At 45.9% G+C, this 26,411-nt stretch overlaps 1 protein-coding gene across 3 annotated transcripts in view; it reads right to left on the reverse strand.

The window, feature by feature from the left end:
* Window positions 1-22,772, reverse strand: part of LOC125448742 (RNA-binding protein FXR1-like) — a 64,621-nt gene extending 41,849 nt beyond the window's left edge. For all 3 annotated transcript variants that reach the window (XM_059642548.1, XM_059642547.1, XM_059642546.1), the window contains exon 1: window positions 22,581-22,772. In XM_059642548.1, coding sequence (XP_059498531.1) covers window positions 22,581-22,631 — 51 coding nt within the window. In that variant the 5' untranslated portion in view covers window positions 22,632-22,772. The remainder of the gene's footprint in view (window positions 1-22,580) is intronic.
* Window positions 22,773-26,411: the final 3,639 nt, after the last annotated feature.

Below are 26,411 nucleotides of genomic sequence, written 5' to 3' on the forward strand. Positions count from 1 at the left end.
TTCACACTTTACCAAGCTAGGCATCCCTGAAAGAGAGGACAGAAACCATTTCGTATAAAAAAACTGCTGGAGAATATCAGCAGGTCAGGCAGCATCTGTGGTGAGAAAACAGTTAAATATTGAGTCCAGTGATGACCCTTCAGCTCTGCTATCATACCTGCAGAGTTTCTCCAGCCATTTATTTTTTGTTTCAGATTTCCAGCATCCACATTTTGTTTCATGACGTGCATGTGTAATTCTCATGTCATTTCATACTTAAGACTCCTCACTTCATCCTGTCTCCATAGAATCACAACCCCTACAGTGTGGAAACAGGCCCTTTGGCCCAACAAGCCCACACCAACCCTGTGAAGCACTTCCCACCCTCCATCTTCCATGGCTAACAGATCTAATCCTCAGAACACTGAGGAATTTAGCATGGTCAATCCACCTAACCCGCACATCTTTGGACTGTGGGAGGAAACTGGAGTACCTGGAGGAACGCAGACACGGAGAGAATGTGCAAACTACACACAGTCACTTTAAAGGGTGACTTTAAACCAGGGTTCCCGGTGCTGCGAGACAGCAGTACTAACCGCTGAGCCACCATGCTGCCCACAGGTCACCCACAGCAGTAAGCCTTCTTGGATTGAACCTCAACACATACATTCACATCCCAAAATCCCAGGCTCAATTCCAATTCTACTAGCTAGGTGCTCTCGTACTGCAAATACTGAGACAGTAATTGGTAATTGACTGTATTAGCGGGGACAAGTCTAGGAAAGAGTGTTAAAAGCAGGTCTCTGCCAAAAGAGGCTGCAGACCTAACTCCCATCACCACTACCTGACCAGCAGCTTGGCACAACCAGTTCCATTCCTTCTGATACAGAAACCCAAAACCACAAGCAGTGGTTTATCTGCCAAAGTGGCAGATGAAAGTACAATTACAACACAAGCTATTTGAACAGGTACAAGAATAGGAAAGTTGAGGGATATGGGTCAAACACAGGAAAATAGGACTAGTTCAGTTTAAGAAACCTGATCAGTATAGGATGAGTTGAACCAAAGGCCTGTTTCTGCACTGGACAACTTTATGTCAGCTGATCTTGCAATGATGGATGCCCTCGATATCGGAGCTACGTGTAGATGGACAGAAGCACTCATTCGTTCTCCAATTCAGAAACAGACTCTGTAGCCCAACATTCACTTTATAACAGCATGGTAGGTGTACCTACACCTCTCAGCAGCTGAAAAGTAACTCAGCCTGATCTTAAGCGCAGTTAGGGGCACATAAATGCTGGCCTTAACGGCAAGAAACATCCCGTGGAAGAATGAAAATCTCGTGTTGCCTTGTTTATTGACCAGAAAAAGCTCAATTACTGCAGAATGCCAGGAATGTATGACAGTCTGCCCAATACTTTCCTGGACAAGCATTACATATAGACATCCATGCAATGGCGATTTCAAGCTTTCTCCATCCTTTAACAGTTGGGACCCCAGGCCAGTTGAGATGCAATTCAGATCCACATATTTAAATCCTCCAAAGCTCAGTCCAATTATTCCCAGTCCAACTCTGGATTGCAAGATCCCTTCTTCCTTTTACTTTGAGCTGTAGCTGATTATGTTGTAGCTTTCCTTTATCCCCCCTCACCAGACAACACTACATCCTTAGAAAGTCTAGTCAATCTTCAGAGCTGCCTCCAATACACATCTATCCCTCCTTAAATAAGGATGATATGGGCCCCACTCCTGTCTTAACATCAGTTTCAGTGCAGGACAGCACAGCACAAGCCAAACATCAGTTTCTCTCAAACTGAGGTCCACTTCATGAAAACAGTCTTCCTTTTAGGCAGAAGATAAACTAACCCACAGGGGATACCTTGTTTTACTGCATTCAATGCAAAATGCTCCACAGAACTGGACACCAAAATGAGCTTGGAGCGACATATGGAAACATTCAGGACAGGGCACCAAGAACTTAGTCAAGGGTTGGGTGTCAAGAGCTTTTTTTGCAGGGTGGAACAGGGTAGGAAGAGGAACCTAGGGACAGATCTTCAGTCTAGGGTCTGAGCTGTTGAATGTTTAGCTGCAAATTCTGAGAAAATTAAAGCCACTGTCAGTCAGAATTGGAGGGGTGTAGGTATCTGGTGTTTGTAGAGGAGATTACAGAGATAGGGGAGGCTAGGATGACAGAACATAGAACAGTACAGCACAGGAACAAGGCATTTGGCCAATCATTTTAACTGACACAAGGACTGGAACTCTAGTCAGTTTTGCTTTCAGTACAATAGTGCTTGATAATCTATAATAGTGCTTGGTAATCAATTAAAGCTCTCCAGAGCATTTAAGCAAGAAATTAAACTTTCTGCAAAGTTTCAGAGACTGATTGCTCAGGAGAGGTTCCTGAGCAGACAACTTTTCATTTCTCCATGAAATCACTTGTCAAACTGCAGGTTATAAACCAGAAACAAAAGCTTCAGCCTGCAACTCTAACCAACCCTTTACTGAGGTTTGCTCGCTGCTGTACTTCACAATGCCATACTCATCCCTGACTCCGCTTAGCTTCTACCAGTGGAAGGAAAAGTCCAGCAGCAAGACTACACTGGAGAGAAAAGAGTGTATACTTTCTCAAACAGTCCAAGACACACATGACTGTCACTGGCTGGTTACCACGTGGGTGCGACATGAGGTGTAATCTTACCGGAGAGGCTTCAGATGCCAGTATCTATGACAGGACCTTATTTGGAATTGTTCATTTACGTTACTCGGCTTCTGCCCTTTCAGACTCCATGATCATTTTCAATACGGAATTTTCTTTTAAAACTGACAAAATATAAGGATCGACTTTCAATGTTTTGCTAACCTCAGGCATTCCAATCAAAACACCACACTAATACCAGCACAGAAGACAAGGGCACTCCCTCCCCCCACGCCCCCCACCCCGGCCTCCTGCTATTGTCACTCATGCTGACCTGCGAATCAAAATGTCTGGGACTGGGGTGGGCAAACCTTACAACACAAACATCTTGCACAAAACCACCTCAGTCCAGTTTTAGTTAGAGCTACATCACTTATCATTGCAGCTAAGTTCTCTCCTCTACCAGGAAGAGCAGACATAAACCATACCTCCCACTGTCCCACTGAATTCACAGCCAAGGACACCGCATGACAAACATCTCACCCCTGGAAGCCTGGACAGCAACGTGCTGTAAAGATTCGATTGACTAAATTAAAGTTGACACTAGAAGGATAAGAACATGACATAAGAAATAGTAGGAGCAGGCCATCTGGTCTCTCAAGCCTGCTAACATTCAATGAAATCATGGCTGATCTTTTCATGGACTCCGTTCCACTTACCTACCCACTCACCATAACCCTCAACTCCTTTACTGTTCAAAAATCTAGCTTTGCCTTAAAAACATTCAATGAGGTGGCCTCAACTGCATCTCTGGGCAGGGAATACCATAGATTCACAACTTTCTGATGAGCAAGTTCCTCCTCAACTCAGTCCTAAATATGCTCCCCCTTATTTTGAGGCTGTGCCCCTTCATTCTAGTTTCACCCACCAGCAGAAACAAACTCCTTGCTTCTAAGAGTCAGAACAAGCCACAGCCAACACCACACAACAACAGATGGGTTTTAATTTGTTGAGGTCAGTGTTAACCTGCTAACCACCTCTTTTCAGGTTAAAAACAACCCACAGAGGTTGGCATTTACCTCCAGATTGACAACTTTAAACAAAGTCTGAAATTCTCATCTTGGTTATTAAGTCTCTTGTCTCTTCCCAATTGTAAACTCAACAAGCCCACTCCATCGCAATGCCTAATTTCATGTGAATTAGTGCTTGGCTTTTCAGAAACTCAGACAAACGTGAAGTAGCTTCTTCCTCTTGTTACCGATGGACAGTGTCCACGAGGTTCAGACTGCTGACCGTGGGCAGGATGCATTCAGTTGCCTGGAATTCCCTTTTTAAACTGTTCCTTAAAATTTCTTTCTGTAAGCTATCTTAATGGCTCAATGTCAAAATTGTTAACAGTTGCAGGGCATCTTGGAATGCATCAATGTGGTAAGTGGCACATTTAAATATAAACTGTTGTTGCCCATTGGGGTTCCATGCCATAAACAGGCTAACCGAATCAGAGATAATGAAATGTGAGGCTGGATGAACACAGCAGGCCCAGCAGCATCTCAGGAGCACAAAAGCTGACGTTTCGGGCCTAGACCTTTCAGAGAGGGGGATGGGGTGAGGGTTCTGGAATAAATAGGGAGAGAGGGGGAGGCAGATCAAAGATGGAGAGAAAAGAAGATAGGTGGAGAGGAGAGTACAGGTGGGGAGGTAGGGAGGGGATAGGTCAGTCCAGGGAAGACGGACAGGTCAAGGAGGTGGGATGAGGTTAGTAGGTAGGAGATGGAGGTGCAGCTTGGGGTGGGAGGAAGGGATGGGTGAGAGGAAGAACAGGTTAGGGAGGCAGAGACAGGCTGGGCTGGTTGTGTGATGCAGTGGGGGGAGGGGACGAACTGGGCTGGTTTTGGGATGCAGTGGGGGGAGGGGAGATTTTGAAGCTTGTGAAGTCCACATTGATACCATTGGGCTGCAGGGTTCCCAAGCGGAATATGAGTTGCTGTTCCTGCAACCTTCGGGTGGCATCATTGTGGCAATGCAGGAGGCCCATGATGGACATGTCATCTAAAGAATGGAAGGGGGAGTGGAAATGGTTCGCGACTGGGAAGTGCAGTTGTTTACTGCGAACCTAGTGGAGGCATTCTGCAAAGCGGTCCCCAAGCCTCCACCAGCTTCAAAATCTCCCCTTCCCCCACCGCATCCCAAAACCAGCCCAGTTCGTCCCCTCCCCCCACTGCATCCCAAAACCAGTCCAACCTGTCTCTGCCTCCCGAACCTGTTCTTCCTCTCACCCATCCCTTCCTCCCACCCCAAGCCGCACCTCCATCTCCTACCTACTATCCTCATCCCACCTCCTTGACCTGTCCTTTTTCCCTGGACTGACCTATCCCCTCACCTATACACTCCTCTCCACCTATCTTCTCCCTTATCCATCTTCGGTCCGCCTCCCCCCCCCTCTCCCTATTTATTCCAGAACCCTCACCCCATCCCCCTCTCTGAAGGGTCTAGGCCCGAAACGTCAGCTTTTGTGCTCCTGAGATGCTGCTGGGCCTGCTGTGTTCATCCAGCCTCACATTTCATTATCTTGGATTCTGCAGTTCCCATTATCACTGATACAATTTTAACCGAATCAGATACTGTTAGAGAGAGAAGCCTTCCATTCCCAGAAAGGATTATGCATCACAGTCAAGCTTCCAAAACGCAAGCTTAGGTGTCAAATTTACTTGATACAGACTTGATAGTGAAATCTAACCACTGGTCAATCAGTTCAAATGGATTCTTAAATTGATCAAATATGAAACTTGAAAAGAGGCAGCCCTGAGTTAAAAGATTAGTTTAAACTAGAACCATTCACAAGTTTATCAATGTTCCACACAGAGTTCATAAAGAACTTAAAATGGCTCACTGAGGAGAGGCCCATTCATGAAGTGCATAGAATCAGCCTCAGGCTTTAAAAAAGATTTGTGTTGTTGTGGTGTTCCTGTTAAACAAAGTCATACACAGGCGTCAGCAAACAAAAGCAAACTCAAAATGGCACAAAGAGGAAACCAACGTCCTGAGCTTCAGCCTCCTGTGCATGATGCGCCAGAGAGAAAAAGTGTGGTCACTGTTCACAAGGAAAGCCAGAGACAGATCACCATTGAAGGGTGAAATGGCTCATCTCACCTATAGCATGTACAACAAGGAGTTAATCATACAATAATTTCAAACTTCAAATTCTAACTGGTGAGCAGAGTTTTAGACATACAGGCGCAGATACAAAATTAGATTGACAGCTCAGCTGCAAGTTGACAGTTTTGTGTGAACATAGGCCTTGAGGGGGTTAGACATCTTCAGTCTGCCCTGCCGAGCACCACACTGAAATCCAGATGACAAATTTGCAGTCAAATGGTAGGCTTGTCTTAAATTACACACCATTGCATTCCTTGTAAATAATTTCAGGAATGCATTTAAGATACCCTATCCTCCCAAGAAAATAAAAGGGAGGATTTGATATGACACTGCAGACATTTTAGTAGCAAGTATCACCCTAGTAAACACCTCTTACGGCAAAAATCAAGAGAGAGGCTGAAACAGTTCTAAGAATCCACACAAAACCACCTTTGGGCTCGAATCTGATTTAGGATCTGGCTAAAAAGAGCTGAACTTAATTTATTCTTTAATGGGATGAGGGTGTCACTGACTAGGCAGCATTTATTGCCCATCCCTAATCACCCAGAGGACAATTAAGAGTCAACCACATTGCTGTGGGTCTGAAGTCTCATGTAGGCCAGACCAGATAAGGATGGCAATTTCCTTCCCTAAAGGACATCAGTGAACCAGATGGGTTTTGCTTTCTGACAATCAACAATGGATTCATGGCCATCATTAGATTCTTAATTCCAGATATTTTTATTAAATTCAGATTCCACCATCTGCCCTGGCAGGATTCAAACCTGGGCCCCCAGAACATTATCTGGGTGTGTGGATTAACAGTCCAGCTATAATAGCTCTAGGCCATCGCCTGTTCCACTTGAAAGAACAAATTCAGCCAGGGTGCGTTGTCCTTTTAGCGCAGTGTCTGGGTACAGGTAAACCGTGAAGGTGCCAGGCAAGTCCAGACTGACCACAAAAAGGTCAGGAAGGTTTTATTCTCTTTATTCATTAACAGGATGAGGATGTCACTGGTTGGGAACTGGTTATTGTCCAGTCCCTAACAGTCCAGCGATAATATCACTAGGCCATACCTCCCCAGCAGTTGATTCCACAGTGGTCAGGTTATCATGGGAGTTTGGCACAAAGGCAAAAGAAGCACGTTTTAATGGCAGTGAACATTAAAGAGATAAAAAATAAATAATATGGTTGCAGGCATACCTACTGATAATCTGTTTGGCTGGAGAATTGAGGCAACTTAGCAAAACACCTCAAAATGAACCTGAAGAATGATCAAAGCTGTGATCAAGGTTTTGTTTTGCCCTACCTGAAAGATGAAGGGACTCCCACACAATTCCTTCTGAAATGTCAGAAAGCTAATGCAACATGTTTTTAAACAGAATGTCAACACCTAGTGCTGTCTCTCCAGCAAGAGACAGTGTTAAAACAGAAGGCAAAGGATAAATAAAGTGCAAACTGTGATCCCGCTTTTTCTCTCTGCTAACCTGGAAGCGATTAGGTTGGTTTTGATTTGGTTTTTGAGGGAAGCTGGTATAGAAAAGCTACTCTTCAATTGTGTCAAGAGACAAGATGAAAAGATTAGCTTCCCATTCGCACCTTCGCTAATGTAACGAATAGGCTGTAAAACTTTGTAAAAGCAAAAAGCAGCATTTAATCCAGATATGATTAAATTTACTAAAATAATTTTTAACAGCAAATTGCATTAAAGGAAGAGCTTGGTTTCTAGTCCAGGCCCTCCCCAAAGCTCTGACATGCAGTCCCAGGTCTACAACAGGGCTTCAATGATGCACGTATACAAAGCCAGAAACAAAGCTAAAGCTAGAGTAACAATTGGTGCCAAATTTAACAGAGGAAAGGTGAAAACTAATCTCGATATTTGAACAATGACAACAGTGTCAGGTATCAGTGTTAGGCATGTGGTTTTTTTTAAAATAACAATCTACCCCACACAAATGGGCTGGTAAACTTTCAGATGTCATTAAGTCATACCAGGAGGTAGACATTCAACCATCCAATTCAGCTTTCCAATTAAATCATGGCTGACCTATACCCTGACTCCATCTACCCAGCTTAGTTCTGTAACTTAAAACATATGCAATTGAATTTTGTGGGGATGGGGAAAAAGAAGAACAGTTGTAATGCTGCAACAAGACTGGAGTTGTACCGAAGGTATGCCCAGTAAATTTTAATCCGTCAACTGCTATTAAAGAAGGGAGCGAATAAACAATGAGGTGTGTACAGTAAGTGCACAGATTATAGTTTCTACTGTGGGCCATCAGGATCACTAGGCCACACAGTGGATCAGTCAGAACGTCACTTTCCGATGACTCAAAAGGTGTCCGTATTCAATTACAATTTAACAATAATCAGAATCTTTACACACACTTTTCCTGGAGTATGTTTGCAACTGCAAAATAATTTGCAAAGCACAACCAAAGGTCTGGAATTAACATCTAGCATAGAAAACACATCAGCATCTTCAAGGATCTCTCACAAAACTCCAGCTGTCAACTGGAACAGAGAGACTTTAACTGGATCAAATGTCTGCTCCCTGCAATCTCTCATATTCCTCAAAAGGAATTCTCCCTTCCAAATAACACCCACTAATTCAGCAATCCAATTCTACAGATGTTAGCTAATGCTGGGAGTCCTATTCAAGCAGTCATCCATTCAAGAGGCTGGACAGCAGCTGTCACTAAGTTAGCGACAGTTGGAAGCTTCAGAATAAAAGTGTGCACCACCTTCACCAGCAAACCACATTCTAGTTTTAGAAAGCTGATACTGGCTGGTAATCAGAGCTGGGATACCTGCATAACAGCAAAACAACAGAATCTAGCCAAGGCCCACAGCTGGAGTACAATACCTGGAATGCTAGCCTGTAATCTATGAAGTCTAGGAGAAAAAGGAGTGATCTCACTGAAGCAATCAAAATTCTTACTGGGACATACAGCATCATTGTAGGAAAGACGGTTCCTCTGTTTTTTTTGGTGGGGGTGGGGGGGGGGGGGGGGGGGGGAAGAAATTGGGCAAGGGTTGGTGGGGGAGCGGTGAAGAAAACAATCTCAAATCAGAACCAGAGGACATAGTTCCAAAATAAAAGGCATAGATCATTTGGCACAGAGGGGAGCAGGAGCAATTTCTTCAGAGGGTGATGGATTATTAGATTTCCCCATCCTGCGACCTTAACGCTATCAATTTACTGTAGAGATAGTAAGAACTGCTGATGCTGGAATCTGAGATAAGTGTGGAGCTGGAAGAACACAGCAGGCCAGGCAGCATCAGAGGAACAGGAAAGCTGACGTCTTGGGTCGGGACACTTCTTCAGAAATGGTGAAGGAGGATCTAGGCCCAAAACAGCAGCTTTCCTGCACCAATGATGCTGCTTGGCCTGTGTTCATCCAGCTCTACACCTTATTCCAATAACACCTGGCCAGCTGGCTCTATTTTTAGGAGGCTCTGCCCTCTATTCTGGACTGCCTGAGAGAGAGAGTGCAAACTGAACCTATGCACAACTTTTAGCCTCAGGCTCATACTTGTGATTCTGCTCTGCCTACCCTCCAAAGCCAACAGCTCCTTCACAAGAAGCAGGACCCAGAACTGAATCCAGCTACTCCAGAAGGGCCTGCTATAAAACTAGCATCACTTCCTCCCCTTTGTATACAGTCCCCTTGAGATAAAAGCCAATTTTCTATGGTCCATTCACATGTTTGACATGTGCTAAATCTCTGGTTCCTGAGTTTAAAACATCAGAAAATATTCTAAGCACTCAGTTTACATCAAAACTGATGACTTTTCATACCCTCACATTCAGATTCATCTGCCAGAATTTCTCACTGGATTAATCCAATCAACATTCCCTAAGGGACGCTCCAACAGTGACACAATCTCATTTCAAGAATGAAAGATTTGGATTAAGCAACATAATTTTCCCCTTTGATTCAAAGCTAATCTCAGCAGTAACCAGAATAGGACAGGGGTCACAGACAAGATCTACCTAACACCAGTCATACATTTAGCCATATCAGGGGTCCAGAAATAAGTTTATGCCAGAACATTTACTACTCAATATTCTGCCAGCAAGAGAGAAAGTATTCTGAACGGTTCAAAGCAAAACAGGCAAGGCATTACCAGAGGCAAACATAGGAGTATAAGAAATTGTGCTGGGTAATGAAGCAAATTAGTAGGTTAAGGGCTAGACCACTGGTTCAAGTTTGTGATTACATACCCATGGACTTCCTTCCAGATTTGTTTTAAACAACAATAGCTATCTCTGACTAATCACAGACAATTACACTCCATCTCAGGCATGAAGACTAATCATTTACAGTTGGCAGTTGTCTCAGGTACAGAAACCTATATCTATACATTAAGCTCACTGCTACATAAAGAAAAACTTCCAGACACCTTCAGGCCTCAAAGTGAATTATTTCCCAGTCGCACTTGCGTTCAAACCAGCTTAGCTCACCAGAAAGCCAGTTAGTTAAAATTCTTGTATTTAAAAGATATTAAAATGGAGTTCCCTTATACTCATCCACAGTACGAGATCAATCCAAAGTAACTGTCTGCAATCTCAAGTAGACACAAAAGGCCAATTCTATTATTTGAGAGGGGAGTTTCCCTGACATAGCTCCTTTAATGTACAAAAGCTTCCCCTGAATCTTTAGGAGTGTGACCACAATTTGACACCATGCTGCATTATAACAAAAGCCAAACTCTGGTTAAAAGACAAGGGCTAGAGGGATTTGCAGATCAGGTGGTGCATGCCTTTCCTTTTTAAGTTAATTCACAGGACGTGGGTGACATTGACCAGGCCGGCATTTTATCGCCCATCCAAGAGTCACCCACACTGCGGTGGTTTTGGGTCACATGTAGACCAGACCAGGTAAGGGTGGCAGTTTCCTTCCCTAAAAGGACATTAGGGAAGCAGATAGGTTTTTCCAACAACCAACATGGTTGTCGTTAGATGACAAATTTCATCTGCCATGGCTGGATTTGAATCCAGAACAATACTGGGTCTCTGGATTAATAGTCTAGTGACAATACGACCATGCCATCACATCACCTTGAAAACCAGGAAGCAAATTTTAAAGCTGGGGCATATCCAAGCGAAAAACCAGTGCAGATCAGCAGCACTGGCATCATGAGAACTTGATGAGAGTGAGGACACAGGCGGAGTTTAGGAACGAGTTCAAACGCAGGTCAGAAGGAAGTTGGCCAGATGCTTCGCAACAATCAAAGTCGAAAGGTATCGATGAGATGGATGAGGGCTTCAACAGCCAATGTGGTAGTGCAGAGACAGGTGAGCTTGCAGCGTGCACAAACTGGCTGTTCCACTTCCTCCATTACAATAGTACAAGCTTTCACTAGCTGCAAAGCACTGTACAGTGTACAGACTATGAAAGAGGTTACAGAAATTAAAGGCTTTCTTCCACCCCCTTCAACTCAATTTGTTCATGGATGACTGGAATGGAACAGTGGATTGGCTGAACAGCGATATTCATTTCCCAAACAGCCTGTAGACTTAATTTATGAGGTTATAAAATCAGTCTGGCTTGGCATCAAGATACATCAGGGAGAAAGTGAAAGCAAGGAAGAGGGGAAATTAATAACCCAACTCGCAGGCATGTGCAACATTGTTTAACCACAGCTAGCTTGGTTCAGATACCGCACAAATAACTTCATCTGTAACTTCTCGTGACATTATTCCACTAACATAGCAGCATCCCACAATACACAAAAAGCATCAGTACAGAACTAGAATTAGGTTTTATTATGCATTTTTCTCTATACTCTTGCACAGGTGACAAAGGCACAATCTTAGGTACAAAACCCCGAATTTTAAATGAAGTGCTGCTTGGACAGAGTCACTTTGTGAACCAGTGGTGTGATGTGCACAATGTCATCGGTCAAACCCTGAAAAGAGGATAGCATTTTTCAGGAGTAACGCAAACAGAGAAGTCAAGCAGTTGGGACTTGACAACCCCTTTTCAACTAGGCTTTCACTCCCTCCACTAGATACAAGACTGTCTCAGCTTGACTAATCGCCCGCTTTACAACGTCTGTGAAAGGGAGCCTAGTACCACATTGCCATGGTTACAGACAGGACAGCAGAACAGATGGAAAATAGGGGAAGAATTTGACACACTGGATGTCCGTTTATGTTCAGACATGTAGGAATTTACAGCGGGCATACGTGCTTTGCAGACTTAACTTTTTGCCTTTAGGCAAGCTAATTTTTAAAAACAGACAGTTGCATCAACTTGCGTTTTCTTCTTTTCCTCATTACAAGCCTATTTACTTCATGTCATGATTACACATGCCACTGATTAAAAATATCTACCACCTCCTGAACCCAGACGTGACAGTAGCACCTCCCAACAGCTCAGGATGACAGTGTGAACCCGCTTGCAACTTTTTCAAATTCCAGCTGCCCCAATTCCACATCTCCACACCTCATGCGCTCTCCTGGGCCATTTCACTGTGTGATTTGCCTGAATACAAGGTAACAGCTACTTGCTGAATTGTAGCCCTGCCCTCAACTGATTCACTTTCCTTCCCTCCAGTGGCCCACCAAATGCCCATCATTCATGGGAGCAGCCAGCAAGATTAGAATCTTACCCAGAGCTCAGATCATCCCCATGTTGGAGTATATAATAGACAAATGACTACACTGGATGCCTGCAAACTCAGGACAGAGCAGAAACAAAGCTGCACAATTCTAAGTGTTTGGCCCTGGTTGTGTTTCTAACCTGCAATATCAGCAGGAATTCTGATACTTAACTCGTTAAACATGTATATATTCATAACCGGCAAGTACCTCCATTCATTGAACGTGGAGTACCTTTACGCATCTTATTTCACTTTGCACTAGGCTCCACTAGAAACATTGTTGGAGGCTTCTCAGTGTTCACCATTATCAATATCCATTTTAAAATGGGAAACCACATAACTGGATCCCGGCATTACATAAAGCAGCCACACTGGTTACTGGAACAGACATGACTGAAATCAATTCTTAGAATTTTTAAGAATTCCTTCGCAAGGTATCAGCTTCACTGGTCAGCATTTCCCATTTTTCCTGGAGAAGACGGCAGAGGCTTGAACTGTTACAGTCCATGTGCTGTAGGCAGACCCACATTGCCATTAGAAAGGGTATGTCAGGATTTGACCCCACGACGGAAGAAATGGAGAGACAGGCCCAAACCAGGCAGGTGGGTGGCTCAGACACCTTGCAGGTGGTGCTCCCACACATCTGCTAAAATATTAAAATCAAAGTACAGAGGATGCTGGAAATCTGATGAATCAAAGTGCTTGAGAAACACAACAGGCTAGACAGTATCTGTTAAGAAAGGAACACAGTTCGGAGTTCAACTGACAGACTCGATACGTTGACATTCTCTAGAAATGTGCCCAGACTAAAGTTCTCCAGCATTTCATTTTTATCTTAGAAATTGTTGTCATCCAAGACAGACTTGGAGGGTGAAGAAAGCAATGCACATTTAGATAGTCTGCAGGAATACTGAGTGGGCCCAAAAGAAAGCCATGGAATAAACTGAGAAGGGAGGGTGTGTGCTGCGTCTCAGATATATTTTAAGCAATGGCTTAGAACAAGAGCCTGCATGAGAGACAGGTGGAGAGCAGGAAGCTGCAAGAGTGCAAAGTGAGAGGGAGCAAAAGTGAGAGCACGTGACATCTCATGAGGGGGGGGGGGGGGGAAGAGCCATGAGAACCCCACAGGTATTTAACAATTAATGGACATTCTTCATGAGGGGGTGGGATGGTGACTGCACGTAGAAATCTGAACCAAAAAAGTCAAAGGTACAGTTAATCTTCATACAGGAAAAAAACATACTCCTGCATTCCAGACAAATTGGGACACAACTTGAGATTATCTATTTGGGAATTAGATAGAGTTAGGAATAAAAAGATGTGGCTTTGATGGCCAACAAGACTGCAGAACAGACCAAAGGGATCACTACCTTTCTTAGTCTGCAGTTAAATGAAATTACATCACACGTAGCTCTGAAGGTTTTAAGACCAGCTGATTTAACAGTTTTCATCCACCTGTCCCCTCAAATTCAAGCTTGAGGTTGCCAGGACTAGCTGCACATCTTACTCTCAGGAAGAGTTTAAAAAGGGGAAGGGCCAAAGTGCTATAAGCATAGCCGTTCAGCATCAGCACTGTTCCATCTTTCCATGGAAATCAATGTTCCATGCTCCCAATTGCCCTTGAACTCAATGCCTTGCTTAGCCATTTCAGAGGACAGTTAAGTATCAATCATATTGCTGCAGTCCTGGACTCATATGCAGAACAGACCAAGAAAGGCTTGGAGATTTCTTCCTGAAAGGACAGCGAGCCAGACAGGTTTTACAACAATTGAAGATACCCACCATTGTCATCATTAATGATTTGAGAGGTATGAACTTCACAGGGGAGGTGAGAACATCTGCTCTGACAAGGTAACATTTGACCACAGGCCAGGTGTGGCATCAAGGAGCCCTAGCAAAATTTGAGTCAATGGGAAGTTGCAGAGAACCTCCCTGCTAGTTGGAGTCAGACAAAAGGAAGACGATTGTGGTCACTGGACAGTCATCTCAGCTCGAGGATATCATTGCACAAATTACTCAAGGTAGTGTCCTAGGTTCAAATGTCTTCAGGTGTTTCAATGATCATACCTCCATGGAGGGAGCAAGGAGCAGCATTCACCAACGATTACACAGCATTCAGCAACATCTACAACTCCTCAGATACAAAAGCAATTCATGTTCAGATGCTACAAGATTGGACTCAAATGAAAAGCAACACATGTCAAACTAATGCCAAGCAATTACCATCGCCACCAACAAAAAAACAGAATCAAACCATCATCCCTTAACATTACTACTGAATCCCCCATTATCAATATCATAGGCAGCCATGATCAGAAGATGAAATGAAACAGCCATTTAAACACTGGCTATAACAGCAGGCCAAAGGCGAGGAATTCTGCAGCAAATAACTCATCTCCTGATACCTCAAAACCTTTCCATCCACCATCAAGGCATAAGTCAGAAGTGTGATGAAATACTCCTATTGGGAATCACCAGCATCTCCGAGATCCCCAAGCCACACACCATTCTGACTTGGAAATATCAGAGTTTCTTTAGCGGCTCTGGGTCAGAATCCTGGAAATCCATCCCTCATAGCATTGTGAATGTTTTGACACCAAATGGAACGCAACATGCCACGCACATCACCACCAAAGGCAACTAGAAGTGGGAAATAAACATTGTCACATCCAGTGACACTTGGGTGTTAGTTTTAAAAAAAGGTGATCAAACCAAAGCAGATGCTCGAGGTTGAGCCACGATGTGAGTTGTGGAAAAGCCTTGAAGGGCTGAATATCTTCGTCTTATTTATACTTTAAGATGATAAGCACAAACAGATTACTAGTCAACTCATCCCCACAAATTCAGTGAGATACTCTAAGACTTCAAGAGGCTTTACTTTTGTAGGACACAGGCATTATTTCACAAGGTTCAATGAAAGTTCTTAAAATATCAATTTAATAACACACTTAGCAGAGAATTTGAGACCCCAGTATAGTTTAAAAATTCCTGGTTTTAAAACCATTACTTTGAGAAGGTACAGGATAACTCAACTGAAGTCACAGGACCACAATTCAAATGAAGCGGGCAGACAACAAACTACAGGACTGCAGTTTCAACAGTTTAGTCAACAATGAAACAAAGCACTTACACCTAGATTGGATTTCATGTTACAAGTTAACAACAACTTTTCAAACCACCCCAAGTCAACAATACTGGCTGGGCAGTGAATGCAGATAGAACCGGTTTGGAAAACAAAACATTTTAGCACTTGGGGGAGTATCAAAGCAGAAGACTTTTAGAAGCCCTGAAGCCTGTTCAAATTCCCTTCAACACAGTCACCAAGGTTTTTTAAAATCCAAAGGTAAACAAACCATCTCAGAGCATAACACCCTGTAACTATAGTCCAGGGGCAATCTCTCAATCAGAAATGCATCAACTTCAAAATGAATGAAAAATAATCCATGAAACTTCACAAACCAATACTCAGGTGCAGCATTACAAAAGTTATCCTGAGTGTCAAATTGCAGACTACTTTCCATTCTCAGAAGCTCTTTACAAAGGATGGCAATGCAGCACATGATCAAGGTGGATTCAAGAACTAGAACTTCCAAGGCCTTAACCCTTTCACCAGCAAGATCCTTATTATAGCTTCAAAGTGGCCTCGAGGCAGAATCAGGTTCAGGGCTCAACAGTAAGTTTTTAAAATTTATTTATTCATGGGGTTGAGGGTGCCTCTGGTGAGGCCAGCATTTATTGCCTGTCCCTTAGGGCAGTTAAGGATCAACTACATTGCTATGGGTCCAGAGTCAGTAAAGATGGCAGTTTGCAGGTCATTAGAAACTGCAGATGCTGGAGAATCTGAGATAACAAGGTGCAGAGCTGGATGAACACAGCAGGCCAAGTAGCAGAGGAGCAGGAAGGCTGACGTTTCAGGCCTAGACCCACCTTCATTTTCTGGAAGAAGGGGCTAGGCCCGAAACGTCAGCCTTCCTGCACCTCTGATGCTGCTTGGCCTGCTGTGTTCATCCAGCTATATGCCTTGTTATCATTAGTGAACCAGATCGGTTTTTCCGACAATCCATTCACAGTCATTATTAGATGCCTAATGCTAGTTTTTTAAAAAAAACACAGAATTCAAGTGTCACAATCTGCCATGGTGCGAATTGAACCCAGGTCCTGAGCACATTTCCTGGGTCTCTGGATTAACAGTCTAGAGATAATATCACTACACCATCACCTCCCCTGGACAGGGAAGCTCCATTATGGTTGGAACTCTGCCCAGACCAAGCTTCAGCATCATGTCCGTTGGCTAAAAATAATCGGCCCATCGACAAACTCTGCTCAGAAATATGCAGGGACACACTGGTTGTCTGCATCCAATATCAGACGTTATCTGATAAAGATTTGTGCATGTTATGGAACAAGAAGCTAGATGCAGCAAAAACAGGGCTGATTTGTTTAAATAACAGGGCTGCTTCAGCTCTGCAGCACAGAGCTTCAGGGACATTAACATGTCCCATATTTAGGAAGTGTGCGGACAAACGTTCATGTCATTGCACAAAGAATGAGGTGGTTTTCTGGAAACCTCTTGTGGGCCTCAAACAATATTCACTAAGAGACGGAAAGAGACGAAGAAAATATCACAATAGTAAGATTAGGGAGCCAGCCACGCAGTACAACAGAGTGATTCTCTCAGGGCCCAGCCACACACTAGCTCAATTCCACATCCACACCTTTCAGCCAGTAAGTGCTGTGTATGTGGGGGCTACACACTTCATGGTTTAGAATTTAACTTCCAAAAGTCCCTTTCACCTGTCACAAGCCCTTATTTTGAAATGCTCATCCTGGTTTTCAATCCCTCCATGACCTCATCCTCCCTCCAGCTGCGCAACCATTGCCTTACTTCCCTCCCCATCCAGACCCACAGCCTTCTCCAAGTCCATAACCCACTCCAGCCACTTGGCGATCTGAGATCTTCCAACTGTGTCGCCTTCAGCATCCCAATTCCCATCGGATCCAGGTTGGAGGAGTGCCAAGCTGCACTAATCAGCAGTCAGTGTGGTACATTAATTCTCATGGGTGTAGAAGACTGTTTCCTGAGCAATGCAGACATCCAATGCACCAAAATTGAGAGAAGGCACAATGGGGTGGATGATCTCTTTCTGTACTCTGATAGGCTCATGGCACATGCAAGTTTCCAGAAGCAAAACTGAGGAAGAGGTGAAAACAGTGATCACTACAGAAGACTCTCCCTTTTTACGTAAGCAGGAAAGCAGATGTACTTCACAAAAGAGCATCAGAAAAGGTGTCAATTTAACAGTGACAGCATGCACCCTATATAAATGCACTGCAACAATTCACCAATCCTCTTCCAACCCCACAGCCTCAACGAATCAAAGACCATGGACAGCGGACTCATGGGAACACCCAACATCTGGAAGCTCCCCTCCATGCCAGTCACCATCCTGACTTGGAGATATATTGTCTGTTGCTTCATGATTAGTCAAAATCCTGGAACTCCCCCAACCCCACCCTCAAAAGCACTGTTAGGGGCTCTTTATGACACAGACTGCGACAGTTCAATGCAGCAGCTCACCCAGGGCAACAAGGGCTGGTAAATAACATGCTGGCCTAATCAGCAACACCCACATTCCTTGAAAGAATACAATCATTCCAGTAAACAACACTAATTTGAATTTCATCACCCAAGTGTACTGCAGTATACTGGTAACTGTACTGGGCTAAAGATGATGATTAGTAATCAAAGGATCCAGATAATGTGGGTCTGAATCCCACCAGGATAGATAGTAAAAAGTGAATTCAAAGAATTCGGAATTAAAAGGAGACCATGACAACAGTTGTTGCAGAAACACACCTGCCTTTTAATGCCCTTTAGGAAAGGAAATCTGCCATCTTTATTCAGTCTGGTCTACATGTGATTCCAGACCCTCCACCGACATGGTTGCCCGCTTAAATCAACCTAAAAATTCTCATATTAAACCGGACTACTGGCATTGATCAAAGGCACCAGCAATCTCAGCCCTATCAACACAGCAAATTCCTCCTTACTAACATCTGGGAGTCAGTACCAAAACTGGGAGAACCACGATGGCACAGTGGTTTACAGTCACAAGAAACATGCCTTATGAACTCTAGGCCCCATGAATTCTCAGGGTTTCAGATCAAATATGAACATTGAGTCTTCCCAATTACCATCAAGCCAGGAGGATCAACCCTAGCTCAATGAGCTAAAGAGACCATATCAGGAAGAGTACCAGGCATATCTAAAAATGGAAGTGCCAACCTGGTGAAACTATAACATTGGGGCACTCTTGAGCCAAACAACGTAGGCAGCAAGTGATACTGAATTATTCCTTGCCCAAATTAGATCCAAGCCCCTCAGCTCTGCCACAGATAGGGAATGTTGGTGGACATGAGGTGGCTTCACAAATGCCCATCCTTAAACTGCTGAGGGAGCCCAGTGTATCAGCGCACAAGGTAAGGATGCAACAATCTTCAAAGGCTGAATACACTGGATCTTGCAAACACTGAACCCAGACAATACTATGGTAATAGTACTGAGGAACACTGGTGCCAGAACTAGCCACATCCCTAGTCAAGCTGTTCCAATATACCTTCATCACTGGCATCTACCCAAGAACATAGAAAGTTACCCAAGGATGTTCCATAACAAATAGCAGGACAAATTCATCCAGCCAATGACCACCTGACCAACCTACTCCTCATTATCAGTAAAGTGATGGAAGGGGTCAGTGTGATCAAGCAGCACTCGGTCAGCAATAACCAGCTCATTGATCTGGCTGAATCCAAATTGAGCACCACTCAGTTCCAAACTCATTGCAGCATTAGTTCAAACATGGAGGTGAGGGAAGGGTGACTCAAAACTCAACTAGGTTTGAGAGAAAGACCTTCCCCCAAATAAAGCCATGCTGACAATCCATAATAAGTCCATTCTTCTCCAAATGCCAAGTAAAGCCAGTTTAAGAATTTCTCCAATAATTTCCCTACTACTGATAAGACTCACCAGCTTATAACATCCTGGGCTATCCTTGTTGCCTTTAAGCAAAGGAACGTTCGCTATTTGCCAGTCTCCTGTAACCTTGCCTGTGGCTTAAGAGGATACAAAGATCTGTCAAGGTCCCAATAATGCCCTCCCTCACCACCTTCAGTATCCAGGGATAGATCTCATCAAAACCTAGGGAATTATCCACCTTCACACTTATCAATACATCCAGCACCACCTCAATATCAACATAACTCTCCCTAAACTTATCAGCCATGTCTGACTCAGTGAATACCAATGCAAAGTATGCATTAAGGAGCTCATTTCCTTTAGTTCAACAAATTCCCACTTTTATCCTTGTGTAGAGCTACCTTTTCCTGAGCTACCCTCATGCTTCTATGTATAAAATACCTTGGGATTCTCCTTAGTCCCATTTGCCAAAGACATTTCCCTTGGTCTATGCTAGCCCTCCTAGTATCTTTTCTAAGATTTTCTGCCTCCTTTATTCTCAAGGGCTTGTCGGATTTGTTTCCTCAGCCTTACATATACTTCTTTTTCTCTTTCGACTAACTTCAATGGCTTGTCGTGCAACATCTCAGGATCATGCCATCCTATCTTTCATCCCGACAGGAACATTCCAAGTTGATCAGATGTGTGTCAGATATGAACTTACCCTCAAACAGCCACTCCAATCTAATTTTTCCAGTTCCTACTCAATCACGTTGCAATTAGCCTCCATCAACTGCACAAACAAGAGCAAAGAATTCCTCAGTACAGTCTGAGGACCAACCACCTTCAATTGCTTCAACAACCTTCCACAAATCCCAAGATGAGATATGGGGGTATTTGCTGACGATTGCACAATGTTCAACACCATTCACAGCTCCTCAGATGCTGAAACAGTCCATGCGCAAATGCAGCAAGAGCTGGACAATATCCAAACTCCGGCTGACAAGTGTCAAATAACATTCACACCACACATACCAAGCAATCACTATCTCAAAACAAAAGCAAATCTCACTTTCCTTTGAAGTGTAATGGCATTGCCATTGCCAAATCCCTCATAATGCACTGGGGGTTACCACTGACCAGAAATTGAACACTAGCACCAAACGGTGGCTACAAGAGCAAGTCAAGGCTGCGCGTCTTGGAAGTAAATTACCTCCGAATCTCCAAAGCCTATCCACTATCTTCTAAAGGCACAAGACTCTATGGAGGGTGATGGAATACTTCCCACTTACTAGATGGGTGCAGCAACAACAATACAAGCTTGACAGCATCCAGGACAAAGCACCTGCTTGATTGACACCACATCCACACCCTCCACCACCAATGCATAATAGTGTACTATCCACCAAAGCTCCTTAGTACGGTTATAGGTTGTCTATCAAGGATGAGGGAAGCCAGACAGAAGGAAACACCCCACTTCAAGCTTCACACCATCCTGGCTCGGAAATATATTGTATTCTTGCAGTGCAGCTGGGTCAGAATTCCTGGTTACCCTTACAGCACTATGTATTCCTGTACCTCAGACTGCTGCAACTCAAGATGACAGATCTGTAACAACTAGGGGTCAAACTTTTAAGACATTGAAGAGGAGAAACCCAGTGTTGTATGATATTGTAAGTCTGCCCGAGGTGGTGGCAAGGTCACTAAAATATCTTTGAGACAGATTCTTGTTAGGTGGGAGAATCAAGCATTATCAAAGTACATGGAATGTGGAATCTGAAAAAGGCAGATGAGTCATGATCTTATTGACAAGATCAAAGAAGGCTCAAAGCACCAAATAGCCACCTCCTGCTTGCAACATTTGTAAGATCCATCAATCTCCGAACATTACAGATGCCAGACTTCAGTTCATTCAATTCACACATGGTATCAAGAAATATCTGAACGCACTGGACTCAGTAAAGATTAGAGGGCTTGACTTCCATCTGCAATACTAAAGTACAGAACTGGTAGAACCTCTAGCCAAGCTGTGCTAGAGCAACAGTAACTTTAATCAGGTAGGTGTCAAAAAGCACCCAGTATATCCTATCTCGAAAACAAACAGGACAAAGCCAACCCAACCATTCCAGTCTCCCGATTCCCAAATCCGCACCACAAGATACAGAATACTCCCACTTTCATGGATGGTGCAGATCCAACACAAAGCTTCATATAATTCAGGGCCACCTGATTGGTCCGGGGTGGTGGGATGGGTGAAGGGGAGAGGAGGAGGGAGATTGCTCCTGGGGGGGGGGGGGGGGGGGGGGGAAAGAGGGAGGAGAGAGGAGAATGGGGGTGGTGAAGGACAGAGATCGGTCCTGGGGACGGGGGTGAAGGAGAGAAATTGGTCCGGGGTTTGGGGGGGGGGGGGGGGGGTTGGTGGGGTGCAGGAGGAATATTGGTCCGGAGGGGCAGTGGGGGGGTGGGTGGGGGTGATGAGGTGGAGTAGGGAGATTGGTCCGGGGAGGGGGGGGGGGGGGGAAGAGAGAGAGAGAAATTGGTCCGGGGGGGGGGGGGGGAGAAATTGGTCCGGGGGGGGAGAAATTGGTCCGGGGGGGGGGGGGGGAGAAATTGGTCCGGGGGGGGGGGGGGGGGGGAGAAATTGGTCCGGGGGGGGGGGGGGGAGAAATTGGTCCGGGGGGGGGGGGAGGGGGAGGGGGAGAAATTGGTCCGGGGGGGGGGGGAGAGGGGGAGAAATTGGTCCGGGGGGGGGGGGGGAGAGGGGGAGAGAAGGGTGAAGGAGGGAGTTCAGAATTGGGGTGGGTGGGGGGGCGGGGAGGAGAAAGAGAAAAGAGAGGGGGGCTGGGGGTGGTGAAGGAGGGAGATCGGTCCGGGGGGGTGGGGGGTGTGTGTGGGGTGGGTGTGAAGGAGTCAGATTGCTGGAAGGGGAAGGGCTGTGATGGGGGGGGGGGGGGGTGGGAAAGAGAGGGAGATGGAGGCAGATTTTGGGGGTGGTGGGGAAGTAAGGAAGGAAGAAGAGGGAAGGGGTGGGAAGGGGTGAAGAGTGAAGGGATAGAGAGGGGTGGGGGGGCGCGGACAGAGGCTAAGGGCACATTGGTTCTCGTCCCCCATTCGGCCACCCCCCCCTCCCCCCTTTCCGGCCTGAAGGCGACAGGCTCATCTTGGGCCCGGCCCTCAGACACTAGGCCGCAGCCTGCGTCTGGAGTTGGCTCGCTCTCTCTCTCGGCGCTGGGGCTCCGATCCGCCGGCCGCTCCCCTCACCTTGTAAAAAGCGCCGTTCGAGCCGCGCACTTCCACGGCCAGCCCGTCCATGGTGCTGCCCACCTTCCTTCCAGCCAGCCGGCCGGGCTCGGGAAGGGGGTTGGGAGCGGGGGGAGCAATCACCGACGGGACGGCGACGGACGAGGGAGGAAAAAAAAAACCCTCCCGGCCGCTCGGCTCCGGTTATTAAAAAAAACCGCCCCGCCCCCCACAACACCACCTCGCGCAACCCCGCCCGCCCGTCGCTCATTGGTCGCCCACCGGCCCAATCCCTCACCAACGTGCGCTTTCCGTCACGCCCATTGGCCACAGTGCACCTTCCATCATGCGCTGTCTCCACTTCCATTGCTCGCTGCGCCCATCGATCAAACGCGAACCCCCGCCCACTCCAGATAACGGCTCACCGATTGGACGATACGCTCGCCCCCGCTCACCCATTGGCCGCTGGTAGGATTCCTGGAAAGTCCGTTGGTGCGGACCGAACAGGGTGGATGTTTGTTCCTGAGTGAGGGAGGCGCGCGACAACCGCCAGATCCGCCTCCTCTCGACGCTGACTGGATGGCGGCCGTCACCTGCGGCGACTCCGTGCCATTTTCTACACTCTGAATGGGCTGCCGCGCTGTCAATCACGGTTAACGGTTCCCGTCGCGCGGAGCCGCCGCCCATGGCCATTCCCGATTGGACTGTCTGCCCGACATTCAAACTGATTGACCCACCCTGTCACTTTACGATTGGACACAGGGCCAAGCCAAAAGCCAATAGCCAATCCGCCACCATACGTCTGTATATCGGGCTGCGATTGGTCTGTCAGCACGTCATTCTCCCTCCCCCACTTCCCGCAGTTAACCGGATTTATGAATGGCACCGTCTGATCTGGAGCGGGTCTATTTAATTTTCTTTGCTCTTCGGAGATCGGCTTCGCCTGCAGTACACACTCATGGGTTCCGCAGTTACCGGGGGCCGCCTCAGCGATTGGTCGCAACGATTTGGCCCGTCGCTTCCATGCCCTCCGCTACCTGAGCAACTTGGCTTGAGCTACTCTCCCACCTTTATTCTGCAAATCCTCCCTCTTCGGATAGTTATCCGGTTCCTGCCTCTCAGGCTGTGACATTCCAGATCCCAACTGCAGTTCACTACTACAGATAATAAAATGTGAGGCTGGATGAACACAGCAGGCCCAGCAGCATCTCAGGAGCACAAAAGCTGACGTTTCAGGCCTAGACCCTTCATCAGAGAGGGGGATGGGGAGAGGGAACTGGAATAAATAGGGAGAGAGGGGGAGGCGGACCGAAGATGGAGAGTAAAGAAGATAGGTGGAGAGAGTGTAGGTGGGGAGGTAGGGAGGGGATAGGTCAGTCCAGGGAAGACGGACAGGTCAAGGAGGTGGGATGAGGTTAGTAGGTAGCTGGGGGTGCGGCTTGGGGTGGGAGGAAGGGATGGGTGAGAGGAAGAACCGGTTAGGGAGGCAGAGACAGGTTGGACTGGTTTTGGGATGCAGTGGGTGGGGGGGAAGAGCTGGGCTGGTTTTGGGATGCAGTGGGGGGAGGGGACGAACTGGGCTGGTTTTGGGATGCGGTGGGGGAAGGGGAGATTTTGAAGCTGGTGAAGTCCACATTGATACCATTGGGCTGCAGGGTTCCCAAGCGGAATATGAGTTGCTGTTCCTGCAACCTTCGGGTGGCATCATTGTGGCAGTGCAGGAGGCCCATGATGGACATGTCATCTAAAGAATGGGAGGGGGAGTGGAAATGGTTCGCGACTGGGAGGTGCAGTTGTTTGTTGCGAACCGAGCGGAGGTGTTCTGCAAAGCGGTCCCCAAGCCTCCGCTTGGTTTTCCCCAATGTAGAGGATGCCACACCGGGTTCACTACTATCCATCTGCCCTGTCTTAACTCAGCCTAGCCTACATGTGACTCCAGGCTCACTTTAATGTGGTTGACTCTTTCGTCCAAGGGACGGGCAATGAATGTTGGCCTCCACGGCTGTGCCCAAATCCTCTAAATGAGTTTTCCTCATTTCACCTCCGATTCTGCCACTAATCTTGAAAGGCTTCAGAAAATATACACAAGCATGTTGCTGGAACTGGAGGGCTTGAGCTACAAGGAGAGGGTGAATAGACTGTTTTCCCTGGAGATAACAAGGTGTGGAGCTGGATGAACACAGCAGGCCAATCAGCATCTTAGGAGCACAAAAGCTGACATTTCGGGCCTAGACCCTTCATCAGAAAAGGGGGATGGGGAGTGACGGAAGACGAACGGTCAGTCCTCAGCAAGGGGCTCACCTTTGTCCCCCTTCACCCACACATCAACGAATACCAGTCACGTCTAGACATTGAGCAGTTTTTCTTCTCCTCTATCCATCTTCGGTCTGCCTCCCCCTCTCTCCCTATTTATTTTAGAATCCTCTCCCCATCCCCCTCTCTGATGAAGGGTCCAGGTTCAAAACTTCAGCTTTTGTGCTCCTAAGATGCTGCTTGGCCTGCTGTGTTCATCCAGCCTCACATTTCATTATCTTGGATTGTCTAGCATCTGCAGTTCCCATTATCTCTGATCACTATTTTCCCTGGAGCATTGGAGGCTGAGGGGTAACCTTGCAGAGGTTTATAAAATCATGAGCGGCATAGCTTAGGTGACTAGCCAAGGGTTTTTCCCCCAGGGGGAAGAATCCAAAACTAGAGGGCCAGAGATTTAAAGTGAGAGGGGAAAGTGTAAAAAAGGGTGGTGCATGTATGGTGCCAGAGGAAGTGATGCAGGGTGTTACAATTACAGTATTTAAAAATCATCTGGATGGGATTTACGAATAAGAAGAGGTTAGAAGGATTTGGGTCAAATGCTGATGAATGGGACTAGATTTATATAGAGATATAGCAAGAACTGCAGATGTTAGAGTCAGATAACAAAGTGCGAAGCTGAAGGAACACAGCAGGCCAGGCAGCATCAGAGCAGCTGGAAAGCTAACTTTTTGGCTCCTGCTATGTTCCTCCAGCTCCGCACTTTGTTATCTCTGGATTAATTTGGGATGTTTGGTCAGCATGGACGGGGTGGACTGTACAGTCTGTTTCCATGCTATACAGCTTTATGACTCTAATCACCTTGCATCGGTGCTTCCTATCTCTCTGCCCAAAGAAAAATATTTTTTCTCTCATGGATAACAAAGTGTGAAGCTGGATGAACACAGCAGGCCAAGCAGCATCCTAACCCTAACCCTAACCCTATTTTTTCTCTCAGTCCAGTTGGCTTATCTCGAGAGCCATGCAAAGCAGGAGGGAGAGAGAGATTGTAGCCAAGGATAGGGTACCACCAATTGGTCTGGTGCAGCAGCCATCGAAAGCAATACCAAATTTCATCTCATTTGTATCAGAAGCAGCAAGACAAGAACTTATTTCAAAATCAACCCTGACCTTCCTCCTCCTCCTCTGGGATCAATACATTCTGAAACAATGGACAATGAGATTACATCAAATTCTATTTTTTTTAAATCAACAAAATCAAATTGTAAAGTCTAGTGGAAGATGCGCAAAATAAGGCTTCATTTGGATTGGTAAGTTAGTCCAAATACTGAGGTGTGGGAAATTTATCAGGTTCCCAAGAACTTCAACTGAGCAAGAAAGTGCTTTTACTGGACGTATTCAGTTTCTGTTTCTGTTTCTTTTGATTCCCTCAGTTTGTAAAACTGAAACCAAGTCCAGAGAAGGATGGTAGGTAACCATCAGCTCAAGTCCCACACAGTCACCTCCAAAGCCAGGATTTCCAGCGATTAAGGACTTCCAACAGTGCCCGCTCCCTCAGCGCTGACCCTCCGACAGTGCGGTGCTCCCTCAGCGCTGACCCTC

Source organism: Stegostoma tigrinum, chromosome 45, assembly GCF_030684315.1.
Source record: "Stegostoma tigrinum isolate sSteTig4 chromosome 45, sSteTig4.hap1, whole genome shotgun sequence".
In the NCBI taxonomy this organism is placed as follows: domain Eukaryota; kingdom Metazoa; phylum Chordata; class Chondrichthyes; order Orectolobiformes; family Stegostomatidae; genus Stegostoma; species Stegostoma tigrinum.